This window comes from Rhinopithecus roxellana, chromosome 10, assembly GCF_007565055.1.
Source record: "Rhinopithecus roxellana isolate Shanxi Qingling chromosome 10, ASM756505v1, whole genome shotgun sequence".
Taxonomy (NCBI): Eukaryota; Metazoa; Chordata; class Mammalia; order Primates; family Cercopithecidae; genus Rhinopithecus; species Rhinopithecus roxellana.
Window position 1 is genome coordinate 59,303,953 of NC_044558.1, and position 25,160 is coordinate 59,329,112.

Consider the following 25,160-nt stretch of genomic DNA (forward strand, 5'->3'; position numbering starts at 1 on the left):
TCTCGAACCTACGGCCGTCTGACCTGAAAGTTTGAGCTCCAGAATGAAAGGTGTGTGCGCAATAAGGGGCTTGAAAAACATGATGGGGACCAGAACAAGATGTGCAGTTCCCCCTCGGGGCTGCTCTGCTGGAGTGTGCAGAGGCAGCACCACTACAAAGGGGTGTGCCCACGTGCAGGGCGCCGCCTCCAAAGTGCTGCCCACCTCAGGCAAGGCCTCCTGACATGCTGAGTGAAATCCCAAACCTTTCCCACACACCTGGGACTGGCTCGGGCACTGCCTCCCCAGCCAAGGGGCTGAGCCAGGGTGAGCCCTCACGCAGACTCTGTCCCTGCCACAGGGATCCTGCGAGGTGGTGGCGCCTGTCCACCTTGGGCTTCAGTGTGAGGGCAAGGACAGAATGACAGGCCAGTCCAAGAGGAGAGTTGAAAACAAGATTGACGTAACCCTTTATTGCAAATTCTAAAGTAAAAAGATGTACAGTACAAAGTAAAATTGAAATTTCATACTATAAACTTCCAATCCACTTACACATTCTCATTTCTCAAGCATTTCTGCCATTTCCGCATAAACAGAACAGGGAACAAGTCGAGGAGGTGAGGGAAGGAGATACAGCAAGGGGAAAAATTGTCTTGAATAATCACAAACCCCAGAAGCAAGTGAAAGGAAAGTCATTTTCTCGACCTGCTGTCCTGGTGATGAGAAGCGGGGGTGGTTGGAGCAGTGCAGTTTAAAATGGCTCTCAGAATAGCAGCATTTATGGTACCATTTCAGCTTCCTTAAGTCCAATAATACTTTGCCCTTCCCTAGCGCCTTTGCCTCTGTATCTCAAAACGCTTTACAAAACATTGAGTTAAAGCCTCACAACACCCCTGTGAGGTAGGTCAGTATTATTATCCCCATTTTACAGATGGGGAAACTGAGGCACAGAGAGGTTAAGTGACTTGCCCAAGGCCACACAGCGAGCCAGCGGTCAAGCTAGGGATAGAACACAGGAGTTCTGTCCCTTTTCTGGAACCACTGGACCACACTCCCCTTTACCTATATACATTCTTCACACACACACACACCACATGTGCACACCCACCCACCCCACCCCACTTAGCCTCTATGTACAGCAAACAGCAGTGGGGGGCAGGGGCAGGGGGTGCCTCAGGAGTTTTAATGGAGGAAATCTTGGTAATCTTGGAAAGGAAATCCAAGAAAGCACAGAGCTGAACAATGGAAACTCTGTTGCAAAACTTGGGCCCCTCCCAACCCAGACTTCCTCTTCTCTCCTGATGTCCCCCTGGCTGGCAAGTAGCAGCCAATTCTTTAGGGGGTGGGGGGTACCTGAAAATGAACAAAGCTTTTTGCTAAACTGTGGGCAACATCTGAGAAAAGAAAGAGGCATCATTACAGAGGATGCCCAGGTCTCAAGTCAGAAAGTCATGACCCATGGCGATCTCACCTCCACAGCAGGCCTGGAGGCTGGGGGCCGAGGGGAGGAGGATGGGGACTGACCTACCAGCCATCTCGCTCCAGAGTGCAGCTACTGGAGCGGACTAGAGTGGGCACTTCGAGATCCTCCTGAGAGAGTGTTCCTGAACCAGGAGACATGGCCTAGGCCTAGAGAGGGATGTCCCCAGAGGAGGACAGGGAGAGAAGGAAGGGGAAGGGTGCCCCCACCCCCACAGAAATGTGAAGGAGACCAGCCCTCGTCTGTGGGCCTGTCTGGGGTGATGGAGGGCAGGGCCCAGTATGAGCTTGCAGAGTGGAGGCTGCTGGGCATCGCGCATGCCCTAGCTTTGGGGCATGGGGGTAGGTTTTTTTTGTTTTTTTGTTTTTTTTTTAAATATACAGGTGAAAAAGGCAGAAGTAAGGCCAGTCCAGCTGGGTTGGCTGACGTCATCTCTGAGGGCTCTGCCAGGTGGATTAGGTGAGGAGGGGTTTTATGGGCCTCTAAGCACCGGCCAGTAGTGGGAAATGCCACATGCAATGGGTGAGTGGGGATCTGGGGGGTCAGGACCTTGCTTTTCTTCCAATCTCTCCTTCTCAGCCAGAACTTTGCAAGAGTCCCTTTGATTTCTCTTCCCTCCATGCCCCTCTTTTCCCCAAATGTGCTAAGGTCCCAATTCCCAGACCCCTCCCAGGACTCAAGAATTGGGATAGTCAAGCAACAAACACACCAAGACAGGCTTCCCTTGTACAGTAAAAAGGGTCATTTTTATTTTGTTTCCTTTTGGCTTAGAGGAGTGATGGACTTTTTATCACGTCTCATTAGGGCAGCATTGGCCTCCATGCATTCACTAATACACTAATCTTCACTGTTGGTCTTTTACAGGTTTACGTTGGTTGCAGCAAAAATAAAAGAACTCTGGGCACTGTCGCTTTAGGAGCTTTGACTGGGAGTTTTTTTTTTTCTCTCTCTCCAGTCAACTTCTGATGCCAAAAGTGGCTCATTTAGAAAGGAGTGAGAGTAGGCCATGTTAACATGGAAGTTTCTTCCTCCTCCCATCCTCTGCTTTAAATTACAGAGTCTCCTCATCCTAAGCAACAAGGAGGTTAAGGAAAGAAGAGGGGAAAAATGTTTTTCACACACAAACCAGCAACCATGTCAGCTGCTGCTCAGTGGCTTTGGCTCTGCGTTTTAAATTAACAGCATCACACATCTTTTTGCTTTTTGTCCTTTTTTTAAAAGGTGGATTGTGGAGTATAAATACTGCACCAAGGACCTGGCTACAAAAAATAAATATTTATATTATATTTATATATATATCTATATATATGTGCAGTGATACTGTGGCTGCTGCTGCTTTTTGATTGGCTTCGTTAATATTTGGCAAAGCGTTGCCACTTACCCACTCAGCGAAGATGCACACAAACGTCACCAATGATTCTTTCAGTTCAATGCCTGTTAACTGCGGGTGTAAACTGCTGGTGATGGTGTCATTTACTACCAAAGAAGTGTGGAGCAGGATGGGTGAAAGAGTGAGTGAGCAGGTGGAAGGACAGTGGGTGAAGGATAAAAAGGGTTTTTTTTTTTTTTAAGTGAAACTTCAAATACAGCGGAGGTGGCTTCTTTCCTATGAGGCTGGCTGATGGGTGCCAGATACCAAGGCCCATGTGTTACTGAGGAGACAGCCTATTGGGCTGCGGTCAGGAGCTAGCAGAGGGAAACGGTTACATCTCAGAGAAATCTCATCACTATGCTCTAGTAGCTTAATGACATCACTAGCATGAGCACATGGTGTACTTAGCGGGATCTTACAGCTCTGTCGCCCATCTCAAGACCTAAGAACAATTATTAAGTTTAGCCAAATCTTGCATAGACGTGGTTAGAATTTATTGCACATTGGAACAAAAATATATATTTTTTGTTGTTTTGGAAAAGACCATTAGCAATAAAAAATTTTTTGTCTGTCTGTCTGGTTTGGGGATGTACATTGGCTGACAGCATCTAAGTTCTAAGAAGAAAGAAAAGTATAAAAAATAAAAATAAACATGACAATGGCATAAGCCAGAAGCCATTTCCTATTTAATAAGTTAATAATTTATATTTACAAAAAGGCATGCCAATAAAATAAAATTATATTACAGTATTTATAATTCTCTTAAAAAGAATAACCACACATGTCAGCTTCTGTTTTGTGCTGTTTACAATGTAGCCTGTACATGTTACTATACATTCATCCTAGCAGTTAGCAGGGTCACTGAAAGATACGCCTTCCCAGTCTGGTATTGGGTGTAGTACAAAAATTCTACGGATGCTGCTGCAGAAGCACGCTTGAGAGAGCTGGACAGAGTTTCTAGTGGTCCAACAAGATAGAAAGCTCTGCTTACCGACTTACTGTGGTTTGTTCTATGCAAAACTAGTCAGGTGGACTGTGAAATTACCTTCAAAGTGCTTCTACTGCAAGGCAGATCGGTGTGTCTGATTATGGGTTGGTGCTTCTTCCCCCTCTAGTGTATGGTTCAGGAAGAAGTTATTTTGATTTGGTTCACATGCTAAAGTCTCTTTTCACTCTTTGTATAGACTTACTGACACATTCAACTGCAGCATCTTGGCTTTGAAATCCAGTCATTAGGTGAGAAACCCCTGGACTAAAAACTGTCTTTCCTAAAGCAGGAGATGGAATGGAAGAAATGATGCTCCCCCAGAAGCCACACTTCAATGACAATGGGCAGGTCGCTAAGCAGATTGCAAAACTGGCTGCAAGGGAATGCGCTGGGGGAAGCTGGAACATCCTAAAGAATTAATATTAAATTGCTTTCTCATGAAAACAAGTGCAGTAAAGAAACCAAGTGAGCTTGGTTCAGAGGCGGCTCCATCGCTACCTCAGGTCCCACCAGTGACTATTATTCTAATAATAAATGAAGGAAATCACAGCCGTAACCCCAGTGCTGCTATCCTCACCCACCTCTGTGGGCAAGGGAAGCCCTGCTCAGTGGAGAAATGTGATGGAGGCAGGGGGAGCCATGCAGTGTGTGAGTACGCGACGACCCCTCTGCAGAAGAGAGAGGCCAGTTCAGAATATCTGAACCCCTCGCGGTATCGACCCATGCCTGGAGAAAGCCACAATGCAGAGGACATGATACGAAATGAAATGAGGACCCCATAACTCCCAATGAAAGGTCGTTTTAAGTTCCCCAAATTACCTCTAGAGATAACTGGTGCTACTTTGAATAGCACTTTTATCTCTACCCCAAATAAGTGTCAATTCTCCAGTAAGAAGGCTAAACGATCATCATAAATACTGCAAGATACAAATGAATTTTTTAGCCCTAGGATTTGGTTTTACAGTGACATAAATAGTACAAGCCATTTGGGATCAAAATCTCCCCCATGTACTGGACACAGAGCAGCATTAAATAGTTCATCTTGCAAAATGTGCAACAATGGCTGTATGTTAGAGATGTCTGTTAAACATATACACGCAACGGATCCATCTGCTTGTTGGATTGGGTTTGTTTTTTGTTGGTGGTGGTGTTAGTCAATTAGTTGGTTGTTTCCCTACCCAGAAGGTGTATGAAGGACTTTTAAGAACTCATAATAAAGAATTATAGCCGGTATGGAACTCTTACCATTTTCTCCAAATACAGTGAACGGTGCAGGGCTGGGTCCTGTCCAAAGGCTGACCCAATGCAAGGGACTAGATTAGTAGTGTCCTGTGGTGTATGGATCTCATGCATGACTTCTGATCACGGCATGCCATCATGCAAATCATTTCTACGCATTGAACGAGCACAATGTTTGGAATCGGCCTGAGCAAGTCCTCCTCAGCCTGAAGAAACCTGATTGTTTTCCCCCACCCATCTCCAAACCACGTGAAGCCCATGTGGAGAAGATGCGCTTTATGTCAAAGAAACTGACAATTAAATGACATGGGCTAAATGTGAGTGTGTGTGTGTTTTCTTTTTGCTGCTTAGCTTAACTAATGTAAGAATGCAAATATAGTTTGCATGAACAAACGAACTTTTAAAGTGATGCCTTCTGCTTCTGAGAATCAATAAAATGAAAAAATAAAATCCATTTGGCTGCAACGGAAATATGCTGGTCCCGGCAGCCTCTCTTCTGTTTCTGTATCTGGTTAGTTTTGTCCTAAGTTGCATTGACTGATGTGGAACATGCAGTAACCACCTGCCCAAGCATTAGAAAATCTGTGAGTCTAGGGAGCGGGGTCCTTTGCCCTTGGCAGGTCACTGCTCAAGATGCAGCTGTGTTACGTGGTAAGCGGACGACGTTTGGTATAGATCTTCAGGTTAGAGTCTCCACAGCTGTTCTGCATTGATAATATTTTCAGGAAGTTTGTAAACAATCTTTCACTTGCGAGTTTTAGATCTGTATAATACTGAATTTTTGTTCTCCTCTAACACTTGGATTCTCTGACCTCTTTTTGTCTTTTGGTTCTTTCCCTTCTTCCTTCCTCTGCCCGCTGCTGTTTCTCCTTTTCAGGTTTAGTTACACTGTCATAGGACGGGAGGGAGGCTGTAGATGGGGTGCTCTCTTTTTTCTCCCGGTGTGTGCCTCCATTCTCCAGCTTATTAGAAGTTGTCTTTTTGCAGATGAAGCCCCGCCTTGCCAAATGTCCCCGGTAGGCACGCTGCAGGACCACCGCAGATACCTCCTCCTGCTTGCGACGCAGCGTGGTTGTGATTGGCTCGTAAGACACTTTGGAAGGATTGGATGCCACGAACCGCTCTTCCATCTGCTGCCGCAGGATGTCCAACTCCCCGCTATCTCCCAGGACCCGCTTGGTGAAGGCAAAAAGGATGTCCAAGCAGTGGATGCGATCCCCGCTCACCATTGGCAGATCCATAGCGATGAGCTCAATGGTATTGGGCTTGGGCACTCGGAGAGGATGCTCCAAGGCATCTGCAAAGTCTGCCAGCTTACAGTACTCAATGAACTGGGTAGCATCGGGGTCGAACTTCTCCCAGATCTCATAGAAGGTCTCAAAGTCATCCTCACTCAGAGGGTCTGCACTTTCCTCTGTGGCTACACTGAAGTTCTCCAGGATGATGGCAATGTACATGTTCACGACAATTAGGAAGGAGATGATGATGTAGCTTACAAAGAAGAAGATGCCCACTGAGGGGTTCCCACAATCTCCCTTAAAGCCACTCCCTGGGTGTTCCTTATCTAGGCTGCAGTCAGGGGGGCGGTTTAGGATGGGCAGCAGCAGGCCATCCCAACCAGCTGAGGTTGTGATTTGAAACAGGCAGATCATGCTGTTGCCAAATGTCTCAAAGTTGAACATGTCATCAATACCAGCCTCGTGCTTCACATATGCAAAATTGGACATCCCAAAAATGGAGAAGATGAACATGACCAGGAAGAGCAGAAGGCCGATGTTGAACAGGGCAGGCAAAGACATCATTAAGGCAAAGAGCAGGGTACGAATCCCTTTGGCGCCTTTGATCAGACGCAAGATGCGCCCAATACGGGCCAATCGGATAACTCGGAATAGGGTTGGGGAAACAAAGTATTTCTCAATTATATCTGCCAGGAACATTCCTAAGAAGAGGAATAGAAGATGTTATGTTATTGAGATTGGAGACACCCTTTCTCTTCACTTTTTTTACCTGGCACTGTGGAACCCTTAGGTTCAAAGGGCTTTGCAGACTAAGTGCCTTACTATTCAGTCTGAACTCTCAAAAAGTGACATTTTGGCTGGGCATGGTGGCTCACGCCTGTAATCCCAGCACTTTGGGAGGCCAAGGCAGGTGGATTACTTGAGGCCAGGAGTTGGAGACCAGCCTGGCCAACATGGTGAAACCCTGTTTCTACTGAAAATAAAAAATTAGCTGGGCATGGTGGTGCACATCTGTAATTCCAGCTACTTGGGAGGCAGAGGCACAAGGATCACTTGAACCCGGTAGGTGGAGGTTGCAGTAAGCCCAGATCACGCCACTGCACTCCAGCCTTGGTGACAGACCTAGACTCCTGTCTCCAAAAAAAAAAAAAAAAAAAGGTGACGTTTTGAACATACAGAAAAGTAGACAATAAAATAGATACCTATGTGCCAAACACTGCATAACTAACACACAAATTTGTTTTTTGATGCTGTTTTTTGTTTTGAGATGGGGTCTTGCTATGTTGCCCAGGCTGGTCTCAAACTTCTTGGCTCAAGTGATCCTCCTACCTCAGACCTCCTGAGTAACTGGGATGGAGCACAGATTTAATACAGGCTAGCATTTTACCAATTTTTCTTCCTCTTTCATCATTCCCAGATGAAGCATCCACAATCCTGAAGATGGTATGTATCATTCTAGTGTGTGTGTTTATAGATTTACTATGTAAGAATCCTACATATATATAATTTCCTACTATGGTTAGGAAATTATACTATATCTGTCTTATTTATTTAGTTTAAACATGTTGTAGAGATAAGGGTCTTGCTATGTTGCCCAGGCTGTTCTTGAATGCCTGGGTTCAAGCAATCCGATCCTCCCTCCTCAACCTCCCAAAGTGCTGGGATTACAGTGTGAAATGCCACATCCAGGCTGCATCCGTCTTCTGAGGTCCATCTATTTAGGTCTCTACCTTGTTTTTGAGATTTAACATTACAATTGTGAGATTGATCCCTCATGTTGAAATAATTTTAGATTATTCATTCTAACAATTGAGTGGTATTCCCTTTTATGAATAGATCCTCATTTGCTTGTTTTTCTACTCAAGAATGATTAGGTTTTTTTTCCCCCAGATTTGTGCACATATGATTTTCTAAGATGTTACTGATACTCTCCACAATGGAATCAAATTTCCATATCCACAAACAATAAATGAGAGGTCCTGGCTCCACCTCATGACCTCATTATCCTTTAACTTTGATGTCTTAGTTATTCTGCTAGTGCTAGCAATTTTCAAAGTATCTTCTTCTTTGCTCTGAAAGAACATCGTTGGTTTCGCATAGCCCTACCTCCCTAGTCTACCAAACTAGCCTAGAAAACTAAAGGGACTCTCAGGAGTGACTTTCAACTCTGAGCAGATAGATTTTGTGCTGCAAGTCGTGAATCAGAAACCAGTATCAGGCTGGGTGCAGTGGCTGATGCCTGTAATCCAGCACTTCGGGGAGCTGAGGTGGGCAGATCACTTGAGGCTAGGAGTTCAAGACCAGCCTGCCCAACATGGCAAAATCCAGTCTCTACTAAAAATTCAAAAAAATTAGCTAAGTGTGGTGGCACATGCCTGTAATTCCAGCTATTTGGCAGGCTGAGGCACGAGAATCGCTTGAACCCGGGAGGCAGAGGTTGCAGTGAGCCGAGATCACGCCACTGCACTCCAGCCTGGGCGACAGAGTGAGACTCCGTCTCAAAAAGAAAAAAGGTACAAAAGTTAGCTGGGTGCGGTGGCGCATGCCTGTAACCCCAGCTACTCAGGAGGCTGAGGCAGGAGAATTGCGTGAGCCTGGGAGGCAGAGGTTGCAGTGAGCCGAGATCACACTCCAGCCTGGGTGACAGGCAGAGACTCTGTCTTTAAAAAAAAAAAAAAAAAAAAGGAGAAAAAGAAAAGAAACCAGTATCAGCAGGTAAAGATGCCAAGGCATTAGGATATAAAGGCAAAAGGTGAAAGTGTGCAAATCAGAGAGCCTTTTTCTAGTTATATTCATCCTGGGATTCGCCTCAGCCAGGCCACTTGTTCTTTAAAGCTACAGAGCAATGAGGGAACCCAAATGAGGGGCCACGGAAGGAAGGAAGGAAGGAAGGAAGGAAGGAAGGAAGGAAGGAAGGAAGGAAGGAAGGAGGGAAGGAGGGAGGGAGGGAGGGAGGGAGGGAGGGAGGGTAGGAAGGAAGGAAGGAAGGAAGGAAGGAAGGAAGGAAGGAAGGAAGGAAGGAAGGAAGGAAGGAAGGAAGGAAGGAAGGAAGCGAGGAAGGGAAAGGAAGGGAGTCGAAACGTCTGGGAAATGACAACCGAAGGGAAGGCACTGACATGTTCTCCTTGTTCAGTACCTTCTCTTGCTGTCCAGGCACTAACAAGACAATGGGAGCTTCAGCTGACATGAGGGATTTAATTTAAGGAAACATTTCTCAATCATAAGAATGCATAAATACTGGGGCAGTTAACTGCACAAGGCTATAGAATCCCCTTTGAAGAATCTTAGCTTTTCAGGAAAAGACAAGATGCAGTAAGTTCATAGAGTGGGTCAGGTAACCTCTTGGAGCCTCTTGGGTCAAGTAACCTCCATGGGGTATTTGAGCCTTCAAGAAAATCTCTACCTTAGCCAGGACCCACCCATGATGATTTCTCAGCTCTCTCAATTAAATCATAACCTGACCAAATAATTCAGGTTATGTAACATATATTCAAGTATATGTGATACTTGCAGCCCATATATGGTGGGCAAGTAGGGCTTCAGAGAGAATATGATGCCTGAGGTAGGTTTTGAAAGATGAATGTGTTTGTCCCCATAGAAAAAGGGAGAGAAATGGGGCAGACAGTGATGTAGGCAGTAGAAACACCATTTAAGGGGTACTGCAGGTGGTTTCAGAGCTAGTTTTACCCCAATTCCTTGTGATAGTTAATATTGTCAACCTGATTGGAATGAAGGATGCAAAGTATTGTTTCTGGGTGTTGCCAGAGGAGATTAACATTTGAGTCAGTGGACTGGCAGAGGAAGATCCACCCTCAGTGTGGCTGGGCACCATCTAATTGGCTGCCAGCTTGGCTAGAAAAAGCAAGCAGAAGGGCTGGGTGCGGTGGCTCAAGCCTGTAATCCCAGCACTTTGGGAGGCCGAGATGGGTGGATCACGAGGTCAGGAGATCGAGACCATCCTGGCTAACACAGTGAAACCCCGTCTCTACTAAAAAAATACAAAAAATTAGCCGGGCGATGTGGCGGGCACCTGTAGTCCCAGCTACTCGGGAGGCTGAGGCGAGAGAATGGCGTAAACCCGGGAGGCGGAGCTTGCAGTGAGCTGAGATCCGGCCACTGCACTCCAGCCTGGGCGACAGAGCGAGACCCCGTCTCAAAAAAAAAAAAAAAAAAAAAAAAAAAAAAAAAAAAAAAAAGAGCAAGCAGAAGAAGGTGGAAGCAGCTGACTTGCTGAGTCTTCTAGCCTTCATCTCCTCCTGCGCTGGATGCTACCTGCCCTCGAACATCAGACTCCAAGTTCTTTGGCTTTTGAATCTTGGACTTACACCAAGTGGTTTTACAGGGGCTCTCAGGCCTTTGGCCACAGACCAAAGGCTGCACCGTCAGCTTCCCTACTTTTGAGGATTTGGGACTCGGACTGAGCCACTACTGGTTTCCTTGCTCCTCAGCTTGCAGATGGCCTATTGTGGGACTTCACCTTGTGATCATGTGAGACCACATCTATCCTATTAGTTCTGTCCCTCTAGAAAACCCTGACGGATTTTGTTACCAGGAGTGGTTCTAGAGGAACAGAATTTTAAGGATAGATTTCTTTAGTTCCTTTGGGGTTTCTGGAGTTGGCTGCTTAATCTGATTAGACCCAAAAATGCGAAGGATTCTACTTCTGATAGTATGGAGAACACTAATAGTCCCTGGTATGAACTGTTTAGGGAGTTTTGCAAAATAGATGGTATTTGATATTCCTGATTCATTGCTCTTGAAAGGCAAAGAGTTTAGTGACTATGTGGAGAACCAAGGAATATAACGAAGTTGGTTGGTTGCTCCTAAGTTTGCTAGAGAAAGTGATGAAAGAAAAGGATGAGCTCAGGGATGCTAACTCCCAGCTCCAGAAGCACATACTGAGCCTCAAGTCTTCTAAGATTGCCCTGAGTCTTATCTCCTCTAGACAAAGGGCTGAAATGGCAGAAAATCAGACACAAGCTCTTATCATGCAAGTGGCTGAAAATACAGAAAATCAGATACAAGCTCTTATCATGCAAGTGGCTGGCCTGCAAGGAAAGGTGCATGCACAGCCTCACTAGGTATCTATTTTTTTTTTTTTTTTTTTTTTTTTTGAGATAGAGTCTCGCTCTGTCCCCAGGCTGGATTGCAGTGGCACGATCTTGGCTCACTGCAAGCTCCGCCTCCCGGGTTCACACCATTCACCTGCCTCAGCCTCCCAAGTAGCTGGGACTACGGGCGCCCGCCACCAGGCCTGGCTAATCTTTTTGTATTTTTTAGTGGAGATGGGGTTTCACCGTGTTAGCCAGGATAGTCTCGATCTCCTGACCTCATGATCCGCCCGCCTTGGCCTCCCAAAGTGCTGGGATTACAGGCGTGCACCACCAGCCCCTGCCGGTATCTATTGTTAAAGTGAGGGCATTGATTGGAAAAGAACAGGATTCTGCAACTTGGAATAGGGATGTGTGGGAGGACCCTGATGAAGCTGGGGACACTGAGCTTGTAAACTCTGACAGCCTTTTTGTGCCAGAGGAAACAGCCTCCCCATCCCCAGTGGTGGCAATATCCCTTCCCTCACCCAGGCTGCCACCAGCCTTTCCACATTTGTCTGAGATTAACCCTGCAATGCTTGAGGCAACAGTGGTCTCCCCGGAGGCAGCTGCCAGGCAAGACAATGCTGATTCTCCTCTGAATCCACCCCCAACACCCCTGTTTGTTTCTAGACCTATAACTAGACTCAAGTCATGGCAGGTCCCTAGAGGTGAGGTTCAGAGTGTGACCCACGAGATGAGCTACACTCCAAAAGAACTGCTTGATTTTTTTTTTCTCTTTTTTTTTGAGATGGAGTCTTGCTCTGTTGCCCAGGCTGGAGTGCAGTGATGCAGTCTCCACTCACTGCAACCTCCACCTCCCGGGTTCACGTGATTCTCGTGCCTCAGCCTCCCGAGTAGCTGGGATTACAGGTGCATGCCACCATGCCCGGCTAATTTTTGTATTTTCAGTAGAGATGGGGTTTCACCATATTGGCCAGGCTGGTCTTGAACTCCTGACCTCAAGTGATCTGCCCCCCTCAGCCTCCCAAAATGCTCGGATTACAAGCATGAGCCACGGTGCCTGGCCTGCTAGAGTTTTCTAATTTGTATAAGCAGAAATCTGGAGAACAGGTATGGGAATGGATGTTAAGGTTGTAGGACAATGGTGGAAGGAACATAAAGTTGGATCAGGTTGAATTTATTGATATGGGCCCACTAAGCAGGGATTCTGTATTTAATATTGCAGCTTGGGGAGTTAAAAACGGTTCTAATAGTTTATCTGCTTGGTTAGCTGAAACACGGATCGAAAGATGGCCCACTGTGAGTGAGCTGGATATGCCTGATCTCCCTTGGTTTAATGTAGAGGAAGGGATCCAAAGGCTTAGGGAGATTGGAATGCTAGAGTGGATTAGTCACCTTAAACCTACTCATCCCAACTGGTAGGGTCCAGAAGACATACCCTTCACTAATACCTTGCAAAATAGATTTGTGAGGGGAGCACCTGCATCCTTGAAGAGCTCTGTGATTGCTCTTCCCTGTACGCCAGATCTTACAGTGGGAACTGCAGTCACTCAACTGGATAATTTAAATGCAAAAGGAATAATTGGATCCCGAGGTGGCAGGGGCCAAGTGGGGGCACTTAACTGTCAAAGGCAAGGTGGGTGTAGCTACCCTAATGGGTAGCAGACGCAAAGCAGCAATCAGAATAGTCTGACTAGTGTAGAGCTCTGACATTGGCTAATTAATCATGGTGTTCCTAGAAGTGAAATTGATAGGAAGCCTACTACATTCTTTCTTAATTTGTATAAGCAGAAAACTTCCAGGTCAAGTGGACAAAGGACTAATTTGAATTATAAAAATAGAGAATCATGCCCCCTCAATCCATTTCCAGACTTGAAGCAGTGTACAGACTCACAATAATATTCCCCTTGAATAAAGGGGAGGTCAGGTCCCTTTGAGGAAGGACCCCACTACACTACTGATAATTTATACTGTTAATCTTTCCCCCAATTTTCCCCAAGGAGACCTCCAGCCTTTTACCAGAGTAACTCGTCCTTTTTTGGGGACTACTGGACACTGGACACTGGCTCTGAGCTGACATTGATTCCAGGGGACCCAAAACATGATTGTGGTCCTCCAGTTAGAGTAAGGGCTTATGGAGGTCAGGTAATTAATGAAGTTTTAGCTCAAGTCTGACTTACAGTGGGTCCCAGATTCATCCTGTGGTCATTTTCTCATGCCAGAATGTGTAATTGGCACAGACATACTTAGCAGCCGGCAGAATCCCCACATTGGCTCCCTGACTGGTAGTGTGAGGCCTATTATGGTGGGAAAGGCCAAATGGAAGCCATTAGAGCTGCTTCTACCTAGAAAAACAGTAAATCAAAAACAATACTGCATCCCTGGAGGGACTGCAGAGATAAGTGCACCATCAAGGACTTGAAAGATGCAGGAGTGGTGATTCCCACTACATCCCCGTTCAACTTTCCTATTTGGCCTGTGCAGATGTCAGATCTTGGAGAATTACAGTGGATTATCATAAGTGAACCAAGTGGTGACTCCAATTGCAGTTGCTATACCAGATGTGGTTTCATTGCTTGAGCAAATTAACACATCTCCTGGTACCTGGTATGCAGCTACTGATTTGGCAAATGCCTTTTTATCCATTCCTGTGCATAAGGTCCACCAGAAGCAATTTGCCTTCAGCTGGCAAGGCCAGCAATATATCTTTACTGTCCTACCTCAGGGGTATATAAACTCCCTGGCTTTGTGTCATAATCTTGCTCGCAGAGATCTTGATCACTTTTCCCTTCCACAAGATATCACAATGGTCCATTACATTGATGACATTATGCTGAATGGCTCTGGTGAGCGAGAAGTAGCAAACACACTAGACTTATTGGTGAGACATTTGCGTGCCAGGAATGGGAAATAAATCAGACTAAAATTCAGGGACCTTCTACCTCAGTGAAATTTCTAGGGGTCCAGTGGTGAGGGGCCTGCCAAGATATACCATCTAAGGTGAAGGATAAGTTGCTACGTTTGGCCCCTCCTACAACCAAGAAAGAGTCACAATGCCTAGTGGGCCTATTTGGATTTTGGAGGCAACACATTCCTCATTTGGGTGTGTTACTCCAGCCCATTTATTGAGTGACCTGAAAGGCTGCCAGTTTTGAGTGGGGTTCAGAACAGAAGAAGGCTCTGCAATAGGTCCAGGCTGCCGTGCAAGCTGCTCTGCCACTTGGACCATATGACCCAGCAGATCCAATGGTGCTTGAGGTGTCTGTGGCAGATAGGGATGCTGTTTAGAGCCTTTGGTAGGCCCCCATGGATGAATCACAGAGGAGGTCTTTAGGATTTTGGAGCAAGGCCCTGCCATCTTCTGCAGATAACTACTCTCCTTTAGAGGGACGGCTCTTGGCCTGTTTCTGGGCTTTGGTGGAAACTGAACGTTTGACCATGGGTCACCCAGTTACCATGCGACCTGAACCGCCTCTCATGAACTGGGTGCTCTCTGACCCATCTAGCCATAAAGTTGGGTGTGCACAGCAGCATTCCATCATCAAATGGAAATGGTATGCACCTGATGGGGCTCAAGCAGGTCCTAAAGGCACAAGTAGGTTACATGAGGAAGTAGCTCAAATGCCCATGGTCCCCACTGCTGCCACCCTGCCTTCTCTCCTGGAGCCTGCACTGATGGGGAAGTTCCCTATGATCAACTGACAGAAGACGAGAAGACTAGGGCCTAGTTTACAGATGGTTCTGCATGAAATGCAGGCACCACCCGAAAGTGGACAGCTGCAGCACTATGGCCCCTTTCTAGGACATCCCTGAAGGATGTGGTGAAGGGAAATCTTCCCAGCAGGCAGAACTTCAAGCAGTGCACCTGCTTGTGCACTTTGCTTGGAAGGAGAAATGGCCAGATTTGCAATTATATACTGATTCATGGGCTGTAGCAAATTGTTTGGCTGGATGGTCGGGGACTTCAAAGAAGCATGATTGGTGACAAATTTGGGGAAGAGGTATGTGGATGGACCTCTCTGAGTGGTCAAAAACTGTGAAGATATTTGTGTCCCACATGAATGCTTACCAAAGGGTGACCTCAGCAGAGGAGGCTTTTAATAATCAGGTGGATATGATGATTCATTCTGTGGACACCACTCAGCCTCTTTCCCCAGCCACCCCGTCATTGCCCAATGGGCCCATGAACAAAGTGGCCATAGTGGCAGGGCTGGAGGTTACGCATGGGCTTACCAACATGGACTCCCACTCATCAAGGCTGACCTGGTTATGGCCACTGCTGAGTGTCCAGTTTGCCAGTAGCAGAGGCCAACACTGAGCCCTCAATATGGCACCATTCCTCGGGGTGATCAGCCAGCTACTTGGTGGCAGGCTGATTATATCGGACTTCTTCCTTCATGGACAGGGCAGCGGTTTGTCCTCACCAGAACAGACACTTACTCTGGATATGGGTTTGCCTATCCTGCAAGCAATGCTTCTAAGACTACCATCTGTGGACTCACGGAATGCATTACCCACCGTCATGGTATTCCACACACACTGCTTCTGACCAAGGCACTCACTTTACAGCTAAGGAAGTGTGGCAGTGGGCTCCTGCTCATGGAATTCACTGGTTTTACCATGTTCCCCATCATCCTGAAGCAGCTGGATTGATAGAATGGTGGAATGGCCTTTTGAAGTCATGATTACAATGCCAACTAGGTAACAATACTTTGCAGGGCTGGGGCAAAGTTCTCCAGAAGGCTGTGTATGCTCTGAATCAGTGTCCAATAGATGGTACTATTTCTCCCATAGCCAGGATTCATGGGTCCAGGAATCAAGGGGTGGAAATGGAAGTGGAACCACTCCCCATCACCACTAGTGACCGGCTAGCAAAATTTTTGCTTCCTGTTCCTGCAACATTATGTTCTGCTGGCCTAGAGGTCTTAGTTCCAGAGGGAGGAATGCTGCCACTAGGAAACACAACAATGATTCCATGAAACTTGAAGTTAAGATTGCCACCTAGCCACTTTGGGTTACCTCTAAGTCAACAGTCTAAGAAGGGAGTTACAGTGTTGGCTGGGGTGACTGACCCAGATGATCAAGATGAAATCAGTCTACTGCTCCAAAATGGAGGTATGGACGAGTATGCATGGAATACAGGAGATCCTTTAGGGTGTCTCTTAGTATTAGCATGCCCTGTGATTAAGGTCAATGGGAAACTACAACAGCCCAATCCAGGCAGGACTACAAATGCCCCAGACCCTTTAGGAATGAAGATTTGGGTCACTCCACCAGGTTAAAAACCACAACCAGCCCTGGGCTTGCTGAAGGCAAAGTGAATATAGAATGAGTAGTAGAAGGTAGTCATCAATGCCAGCTACGACCACGTGACCAGATGCAGAAATGAGGACTGTTGTCATAAGTATTTCCTCTTTATTTTGTTAAGAACATGTTTGTGCATGTATATACTTGTACTAGGAAAACATCTTCATTTTAGTTTTCTTTTTCCTTTATCATGTGACATAAGATTTGTTGACTTCATATCAGCATTTAAGTGTTGTTAACTTTATGTAATAGCATTCAGGTTAAGGATTAGTGTGCTTCTTGTTGTATGAAGGACAGCTGTATTATGTTAGGCGTAATTATGACCTTATTACTGTATTTATTTGGATATTAAGTATGATTTCAGGAGATGTGTACAGGTTCAAGTTGGCACGGGGTGGACTTATAATGGTTAATATTAAGTGTGAACCTGATTGGACTGAAGGATGCAAAATAATGTTTCTGGGTGTTGCCAGAGATTAGGCTGGTGCAAAAGCAACTGCACTTTTTGCCATTACTTTTAATTTGAGTCAGTGGACTGCGAGAGGAAGACCCACCCTCATTGTGGGTGGGCACCATGTAATCGGCTGCCAGCTCGGCTAGAAAAAGCAGGCAGAAGAAGATGGAAGAAGCTGACTTGCTGAGTCTTCCGGCCTTCATCTCCTCCCGCGCTGGATGCTTCCTGCCCTCGAACATGAGACTCAGTTCTTCAGCTTTTGGACTATTGGACTTTCACCAAGAGTGAAAGCCTTTGGCCAGACCAAAGGCTGCACTGTCAGTTTCTCTACTTTTGAGGATTTGGGACTCAGACTGAGCCACTACTGGCTCCCTTCAGCTTGCAGATGGCCTATCATGGGACTTTACCTTGTGATCGTGTGAGTCAGTTCTCACTAAACTCCCTTTCATATATACATCTATCCTATTAGTTCTGTTCCTCTAGAAAACTCTGATACATTTCTTACTTTAAAAAGTTGATTTTGGCCGGGCGCGGTGGCTCAAGCCTGTAATCCCAGCACTTTGGGAGGCCAAGACGGGCGGATCACGAGGTCAGGAGATCGAGACCATCCTGGCTAACACACGGTGAAACCCCGTCTCTACTAAAAAATACAAAAAACTAGCTGGGCGAGGTGGCGGGCGCCTGTAGTCCCAGCTACTCGGGAGGCTGAGGCAGGAGAATGGCATGAACCCGGGAGGTGGAGCTTGTAGTGAGCTGAGATCCGGCCACTGCACTCCAGCCTGGGCGACAGAGCGAGACTCCGTCTCAAAAATAAAAAAATAAAAAAAATAAATAAAATAAAAATAAAAAGTTGATTTCTATACTTTTGTTTCTGAACAAATTAACGATTAATAAAAATCCTCATCATCAAAAACATCTTCCTCTTTTTAGAGTATGATTTGAAAATAGGGTGTATGATTTGGTCTGTGGATTTTCTGCGTCACTCAATAAGTGGCCAGGAAAGTTTCAAGAGCAGTGGACAAGGGTAGCATTGTCCAAAGTGTGTTTTGTGAGAAATCAGGAGAATCGACTTGAGGCCAGCAGGCTGGGCTTGAACTCTCACTTGCTCACTTACCAGCCACATGTCTTGGGAACCTCTCTGTGCCTCAGTTCCTCAGGATTCTTAGAGGTTTGTTGAGAGGATTATATGAATTAACATATTTAAAGCACTTATAATGGTACCTGGCACATAATGTGTTCCATTAAAATGTGAGCTATCATTATTATTACTGAAAAAAAGGAAACTGTGGTCTAATAAAGGTGGGATGCTATGTTACATTTAAACAGAATTATTTCTTTGAGACTAGGTCTCTCTTTGTCATCTAGGAAGTGCAATGGCGTGATCTCGGCTCACTGCAGCTTTCACCTCCCGAGCTTAAACAATCCTCCCACCTCAGCCTCCCAAGTAACTGGGACTATAGGTACATATCACCATGCCTGGCTCATTTTTGTTTTTTGTTTTTTTTCAGAGATGGGGTTTTATCATGTTGCCCAGGCTGGTCTTGAACTCCTGGGCTCAAGCTATCTGCCCGCCTTGGCCTCCCAAAGTGCTGGGATTATACGAATGCGCCACTGCACCCGGCCCAGAATTCTTTACTGTAGGACTTCCAAGAGAATTCAGTAATGTGCACTGTGAACCTCCAAAGGAAAATTAAAGGCAGTGTTACCTAAAGTAATTTCCTCACGAGATTGTTTTCTTGGGAAGAAATGTATAGGGTTAGTGTTCCACACATCAACACACTTTTGGACATGCTGCTCTGAAGGACAGAACTAGAGGGTGGCACGGGCCAAGAAGAGACCCCTGCCTTCTGTTACCTTACTCACCACTGCACTAGGCCCAGCATGGCCACTGGAGCTCTGGGGCTGGCCCCATGGGTCTTGAGCACTCTCTCTAGTGTAAATGAGTCAAACTTACCTGGAACCAAGGCTGAGTTTTATCACACAAGATGCCTTTCAGGAAGGCAAGGAAACATTTTGGGAGGGCAATCAACAGGGTGGGATTTCCTTCTGCCTGCCTGCCAGGACATCATGTCCCCCACACTTTTAGGTTGAAGCAAAATGCACATGGTCACTATTAAAAAACATGGACTTTGGGATCAACTTGAGTTATGCCTCTACCACCTCTTAGCAAGTGGTTGTGGACATTTATACAGTCAGGATAATAAAGAAGCTTGCTTCCTGGGATGTAATAAGAATCAAATGAGATAACACAGGTGAAGAAACTCTCAAACTGTAGTTGGCCCATAGAAAAATCTCAGTAAACAAGCCCTGCCAGTAACAGCAGCACTACCATGGCCATCACCACCAGAACTTACCTAGACTATATCATTAACAGCCAAGTTAACAATCATTCCTTTTTTCATTTTATACTTCTATTGTGCTACATTTTTTAATGACAACTTTCTTTTACCTTCCCTGTTAGACTTTAAACTCCTTAAAAGCAAGAACCAATCTTTTTTTTTTCCTTTTTTCCCTCAGCCACAGAATTTATAATCCAAGACTACTAAGAACACTCAGTAGAAACTCACTGACCATGGAACCTGCTAGGCAGGCCCCCAAGATGACTCAGGGGCACACATGGGTTTAAGCTATGAGGGTATCTTGCCTGCACTTCAGACCTGTGTCACTCATTCCTCTCCTGGAATATCTCATCCTCACAATCAGTTAGGTCCCCTTTCCCCTCGCCTACTTCCCCAACCCCACTCACCCACAATGGAGAGGATGACTACCACAAAGTCGAAGATGTTCCAGCCAATGGTGAAGTAGTAGTGCCTCAACGCAAACATTTTGAGCACACACTCACAGGTGAAGAAGATAACGAACACCAGGTTAATCCAGTAGAGGATGTTCTCCATCTGCTTGCTTTGAGTGTCTGTCTCCACCATCATTGTCACCATGTTAAGGCAGATGAGCATCATGATAACAATGTCAAAGGCTTGCTGAGTGACAAAATCAAAGACGATTCCTTGGATTTTGTTCTGGGGAGGAAGGGAAGGAAAAGATAAAAGATTCATGAAAACCTTTCCAAGCCAACCTATGGAAGCTGTCACCCTGCTAATCGAGGTGCCCTCTCCCTTCTTTTCTGTAATACTGGTCAGCTCTGCTACTCTATCAGGAGCATGGATGGAGACCAACATCAATATTACCTCACCAAGAGCTTTCCAAAGAAAGCTTCTCTTTCTGTTTTTTGTTTGTTTTTTTGAGACAGAGTCTCATTCTGTTGCCCAGGCTGGAGTGCAGTGGTGCAATCTTGACTCACTGCAGCCTCTGCCTCCTGGGTTCAAGCAATTCTCATGCCTCAGTCTCCCGAATAGCTGGGATTACAGGCACAGCACCACGCTTGGCTAATTTTTTGTATTTTTAGTATAGACGGGGTTTTGCTATATTGGCCAGACTGGTCTCGAACTCCTGGCCTCAAGTGATCTGTCTGCCTCGGCCTCCCAAAATGCTGGGATTAGCACCACGCTTGGCTAATTTTTTGTATTTTTAGTATAGACGGGGTTTTGCTATATTGGCCAGACTGGTCTCGAACTCCTGGCCTCAAGTGATCTGTCTGCCTCGGCCTCCCAAAATGCTGGGATTATAGGTGTGAGCCATGCCCAGCCTTTCTCTCTGTTTTTAGAGACGGGTCTTACTGTGTTGCCCAGGCTGGAGTGCAGTGGCTATGCATAGGTGCAATCATAGCACACAGCAATTCAAACTAGCCTTAGGTGATACTCCTACCTGAGCCTCCCAATAAACTGGGCCTACAGGTGTGCACCACTATACCCAGCTGACCACTTCTCTTTTGTGTCTGTGACATCACACACTCTGGATGGCTTCCTACTTACCCAGCTGCTCCTTTTTTGGTCTCATGTGCAAGCAATTTCTTCTCTTAATCCCTTCTTTCTCTAAATTTTTGCCCTACGAGAGTTCATGTATTCCTGCTGCTTACGTGGTATCTATGTACTTATGCTTCTCAAGCTTTTCTTCTCCAGCCCACACCTTTCCTCTGAACCTGAGCTGCTTACTTGCCACTTCTTGATGACTCATAAGCATCTCAAACTTATCATGTCCAAGCTTCTCACACTTAAGTCCAAAGCAGAGTCAAGTCTGTTCCCTGCCCCTCACCCAGCTTGTTCCTCTCATCTCAATTATTCATCCAGGCTCTCAAGCCAGAAATCTAAGGATCATCTTTGTCTCTTTCTTCTCCCTCATCTGATCCACTGAAGGGCCTATTGATTCTTCCTCCAAAAATAGAACTTGGGCTCATCCACTTCATTCCATCTTTATTGGCTCTACTCTAACCTGAGCCACCATCATCTCTCATCTGGACTTGTCTGGCCACTTAACTGGTCTCCTACTTCTTCTCTTGCCATCATCCAATGCAGTCCTCATACAATGGCAAGTGTAATGATTTAAAACAAATGGATCATGGCCAGGTGTGGTGGTTCATGCCTGTAATCTCAGCACTTTGGGAGGCCGAGGCAGAGGGATCACTTGAGGTCAGGAGTTCAAGACCAGCCTGGTCAACATGATGAAACCCTGTTTCTACTAAAAATACAAAATTAGCTGGGCGTGGTGGCAGACACCTGTGATCCCAGCTACTCGGGAGGCTGAGGCACAAGAATTGCTTGAACCACCAGGAGGCAGAGGTTGCAGTGGGCCGAGATCACGCCACTGCACTCCAGCCCGGTTGACAGAGAGAGACTCTGTCTCAAAACATAAAACAAAAAACAAATGGATCACATCATTCCCCTACTTAAAACCTTTCAAGAGCTTCCCACTGGGCTTGCAACACAATCCCTATTGTTAACCTGGCTTACAGGGAGACACCTGGCACAGTCTGACTCTGCTCATGTCCCTCCTCTGGCTCACCACCCGCTGGCCACACTGTTTTCTGCTTCTGGGGTCATGTGTATTCTGCCAGGAATCTCTTCCCCCAGCTCTTTGGTTCCATCTCTCTTTTTTTTTTTTGAGATAGGGTCTTGCTCTCTTCCCTAGACTGGAGTGCTCAAGCAATCCGCCTGCCTCTAGCTCCCAAGTTGGGATTACAGTATGAGCTACCATGCCCAGCCGGTTCCTTCTCACCCACTCAAGTAGACCCTCCTTAGTGAGGCTTTCTCTGACTACTATATTAAAGTAGATCCACCACTTATAGCCCTCCAGTTAATTTTTTCCCCACAATCTTCCACATTTTATTGTAGCTGTTTGCTTATTTATTATCTATCTCCCCAACTATTATAAGCTCCATGACAGCAGTGTCTACCTTTTGTTCATCACATAATGCTTAGTGCCTGGTACGTAGTGGAGACTGATAAATATTTGCTAAATGAATATTAATCACTCTTTCTTAATGTTTCCTACATTTAAAAAAATATTTTATTCTATTTTGTATTTTTTGAGACAGGGTCTCTCCCTATTGCCCAAGCTGGAGTACAGTGGCACAGTCATGGCTCACTGCAGTCCTGGCCTCCAAGTTCAAGCAATTCTCTTACCTCAGCCTCCTATGTAGTGAGGACAACAGGTACCCATAACCATGCCCAGCTACTTTTTACAAAAATTTTTTTTGTAGAGATGGGGTCTCATTATGTTGCCTAGGCTGGAAGTTATTATATTTTAATGTGGAAGTAAATACACTCAGGTTCCCATATGTAAAGTACTAAACAGAACTTTAGAAATGTTAACCCTTTTCTATTCCCTTTAGTCCCATTTCTATCACAAAATGAAGTCTCAACATCAAGGAAATAAAAAACCCCAACTGTTCTCTTTCTTAAGATTCCTTGCTTTTTTGTTTGTTTTAAGTACCTAGGTACTTGGGCTGGTGCTTATTTTCAGGATTACTTTAACTTGGTGGGTTTTAATCTGCTCTGCAAAGCCCTAGAATTTCTTTTCCTTCAAAGGTTGATGCCGTAGATTTGCCAATGTGCAGTGTGTGTGGGGATGAGGGGAGAAAACGCTCTGGAACTATAACTCTTGATTCAAACATAGTCACTCTACTTTTATTTCTACAAATTAGATTGCCAGGGAAGCTTTTGTATTAAAGGTTCTGCTGAGTGTTTTTTGGTGGTGTTGTGTCTGTTTTTTAAAGTTGCTAAATGGAAGTTACAGAAGAAGGAACTTTGGGCCTGGCTTTTGGGGGTGATGTCCCCCGCAACCGGATATATGGAATCAGAAGCAGGGCATCTCCTTCTCCTTCTCTGAAACAAGACAACCACCACCAATGGAACAATGGAGCAGAATCTCAGCTTCCTCATCTGTTTTATAAAAGGCTCAGCTCAAGAGAGGGAATCAGGGCACCAGACTCACATAGTTTTACCCTCTTCTGCTCCCACAAATAGCCAGAAGCATGACTTTAGCTTCTAGACACATCCTGCAAAGACATACCTAATGAGCAGAGAGAAGCTGAAAAAATTATGACCAAATCCTATCTTGTACTGGTAGGAAAGACAGCAATTTTATTTCATCTTCTCTTGTTAATTTTTGGTTGTCTCTAAAAACATCTCTCTACAGGGGCCAAAGCCAATGTGGTTCACATGCTGATTCTTGGCGGTTGCCCAAGGAAGGTTCAGAGAATAGGTTGAGAATTGATGTAAAAGCCCCCATGCTTAATCCCTGTTCTGCTCTCCTATTCAGATTTTTTGGATGGGTGGTGAGGAGAGGATTAGGCACAAAGCAGCCTAATCACTTACCTTTTTCCTTCCTTTGCAGTAACCCTAGCAGTACTTTTCCTATATGGGTTGTCACTAAGTCCTCAGCCTGCACAATGCACTTACCAAGGGGCGGGGAATAGGTTTCTGTGGCTTCTTTGAGCCCAGCTTTTTCATGGCATTGTAGTACTTCTTCTGTTCTTCGGTCATGAAGATGTCCTGACCTCCGAAGTAAAGGAAGGAAGAAGAAAACAGACAATTACAACTGGCTCTCAACATGCTATGGGTTTGGACCTAAGGATCAACACTGAGAACTGAGGGGAGACCTATCCCTTTCCTTTGTAGCTAATAGCTGTCCCAGAGTGGAATAGACCTGGGATAATCATTCAGCTCTAAAGAGATACCTGCCCTTGTTTTAGCTCAGGATTTCTAAGGTCTTCCAGTCACGAGGTAGAAAGGAAATGGACTATCCAATTATAGACCCTCATGAAAGGGTAAACTTGAGAGCAGTGACTTTGAAGGCAGTTATATCTCACAGTCTCATTTTCTGGGGGCCAATTTTCCTGATACATTCTAGACAAAACATTTTAGAATAAAAAGATCTTCATGTCCTGGCTGATACCCAATTTATTTTAGATGATACCCCAAATTTGGAAATTCTGGTGCAAGAAAGCAATTTGGAGGGTGTCTTGGAATATGCTGGGATAGACTTGACTTACAAAATGAGTCACAAGAGCAATTTTTTCAAGTTGCTTTGTGAAACTTGTTAACCATCTAGAACAGGTAAGGAAGTGAACTTTCCAAGGGTGGTCTCTCAAATCCCAATTTCCTTGTGCTCAGAGATTGACTAGATAATCACAAGTCTAGAGAGTTTCTACTTGCGATAGCTATTCATCTGTTTCTTTCCTTTTCATCTCTGTTGCTAGACTGCACTCTCTGACCTACCTGCTTCTGGTGGGAGACCAAGACCAGTAATAGGCCTCAAGAATAAAAGACTGCTAGTATGTGTGGTAAACTACGTGCTGCAAAATCCAGCCCTGAACAGAAAGAGTGTGTTGGGGCTAATGTATGGGGGCCAGGGTCACAGTGAGCTGACAATATAGATTTTAGAGAAAGAAAGAGGGACATTTTCTTTCTAGAGATAGGGACAAAGATGTCTCTTATCTGGGCTGACTTCCAACCACTGGCAATGAGGGGAGGAGACCTATCTTTTTCTTTTGTTGATTGAAGTTATCAATGATGACACCAATGAACAGGTTCAGGGTGAAGAAGGAGCCGAAGATGATGAAGATGACAAAGTAGATGTACATGTAGATATTGTCCTCATACTTAGGCTGCTCATCAGGCTGTCAAAGGACAGGATAAAAGGAAGAGAATCAGC

At 45.5% G+C, this 25,160-nt stretch overlaps 1 protein-coding gene across 1 annotated transcript in view; it reads right to left on the reverse strand.

Moving 5' to 3' along the window:
* Positions 1 to 437: 437 nt before the first annotated feature.
* SCN8A (sodium voltage-gated channel alpha subunit 8) overlaps positions 438 to 25,160 on the reverse strand; it is a 212,584-nt gene continuing 187,861 nt past the window's right edge. The window contains exons 24-27 of the mRNA XM_010374004.2: positions 24,988 to 25,125; positions 23,906 to 24,010; positions 19,858 to 20,128; positions 438 to 6,997 (exon numbers count right to left, since the gene is read on the reverse strand). Of these exons, the coding sequence (XP_010372306.1) occupies positions 5,850 to 6,997; positions 19,858 to 20,128; positions 23,906 to 24,010; positions 24,988 to 25,125 (1,662 nt within the window). The 3' untranslated portion in view covers positions 438 to 5,849. The remainder of the gene's footprint in view (positions 6,998 to 19,857; positions 20,129 to 23,905; positions 24,011 to 24,987; positions 25,126 to 25,160) is intronic.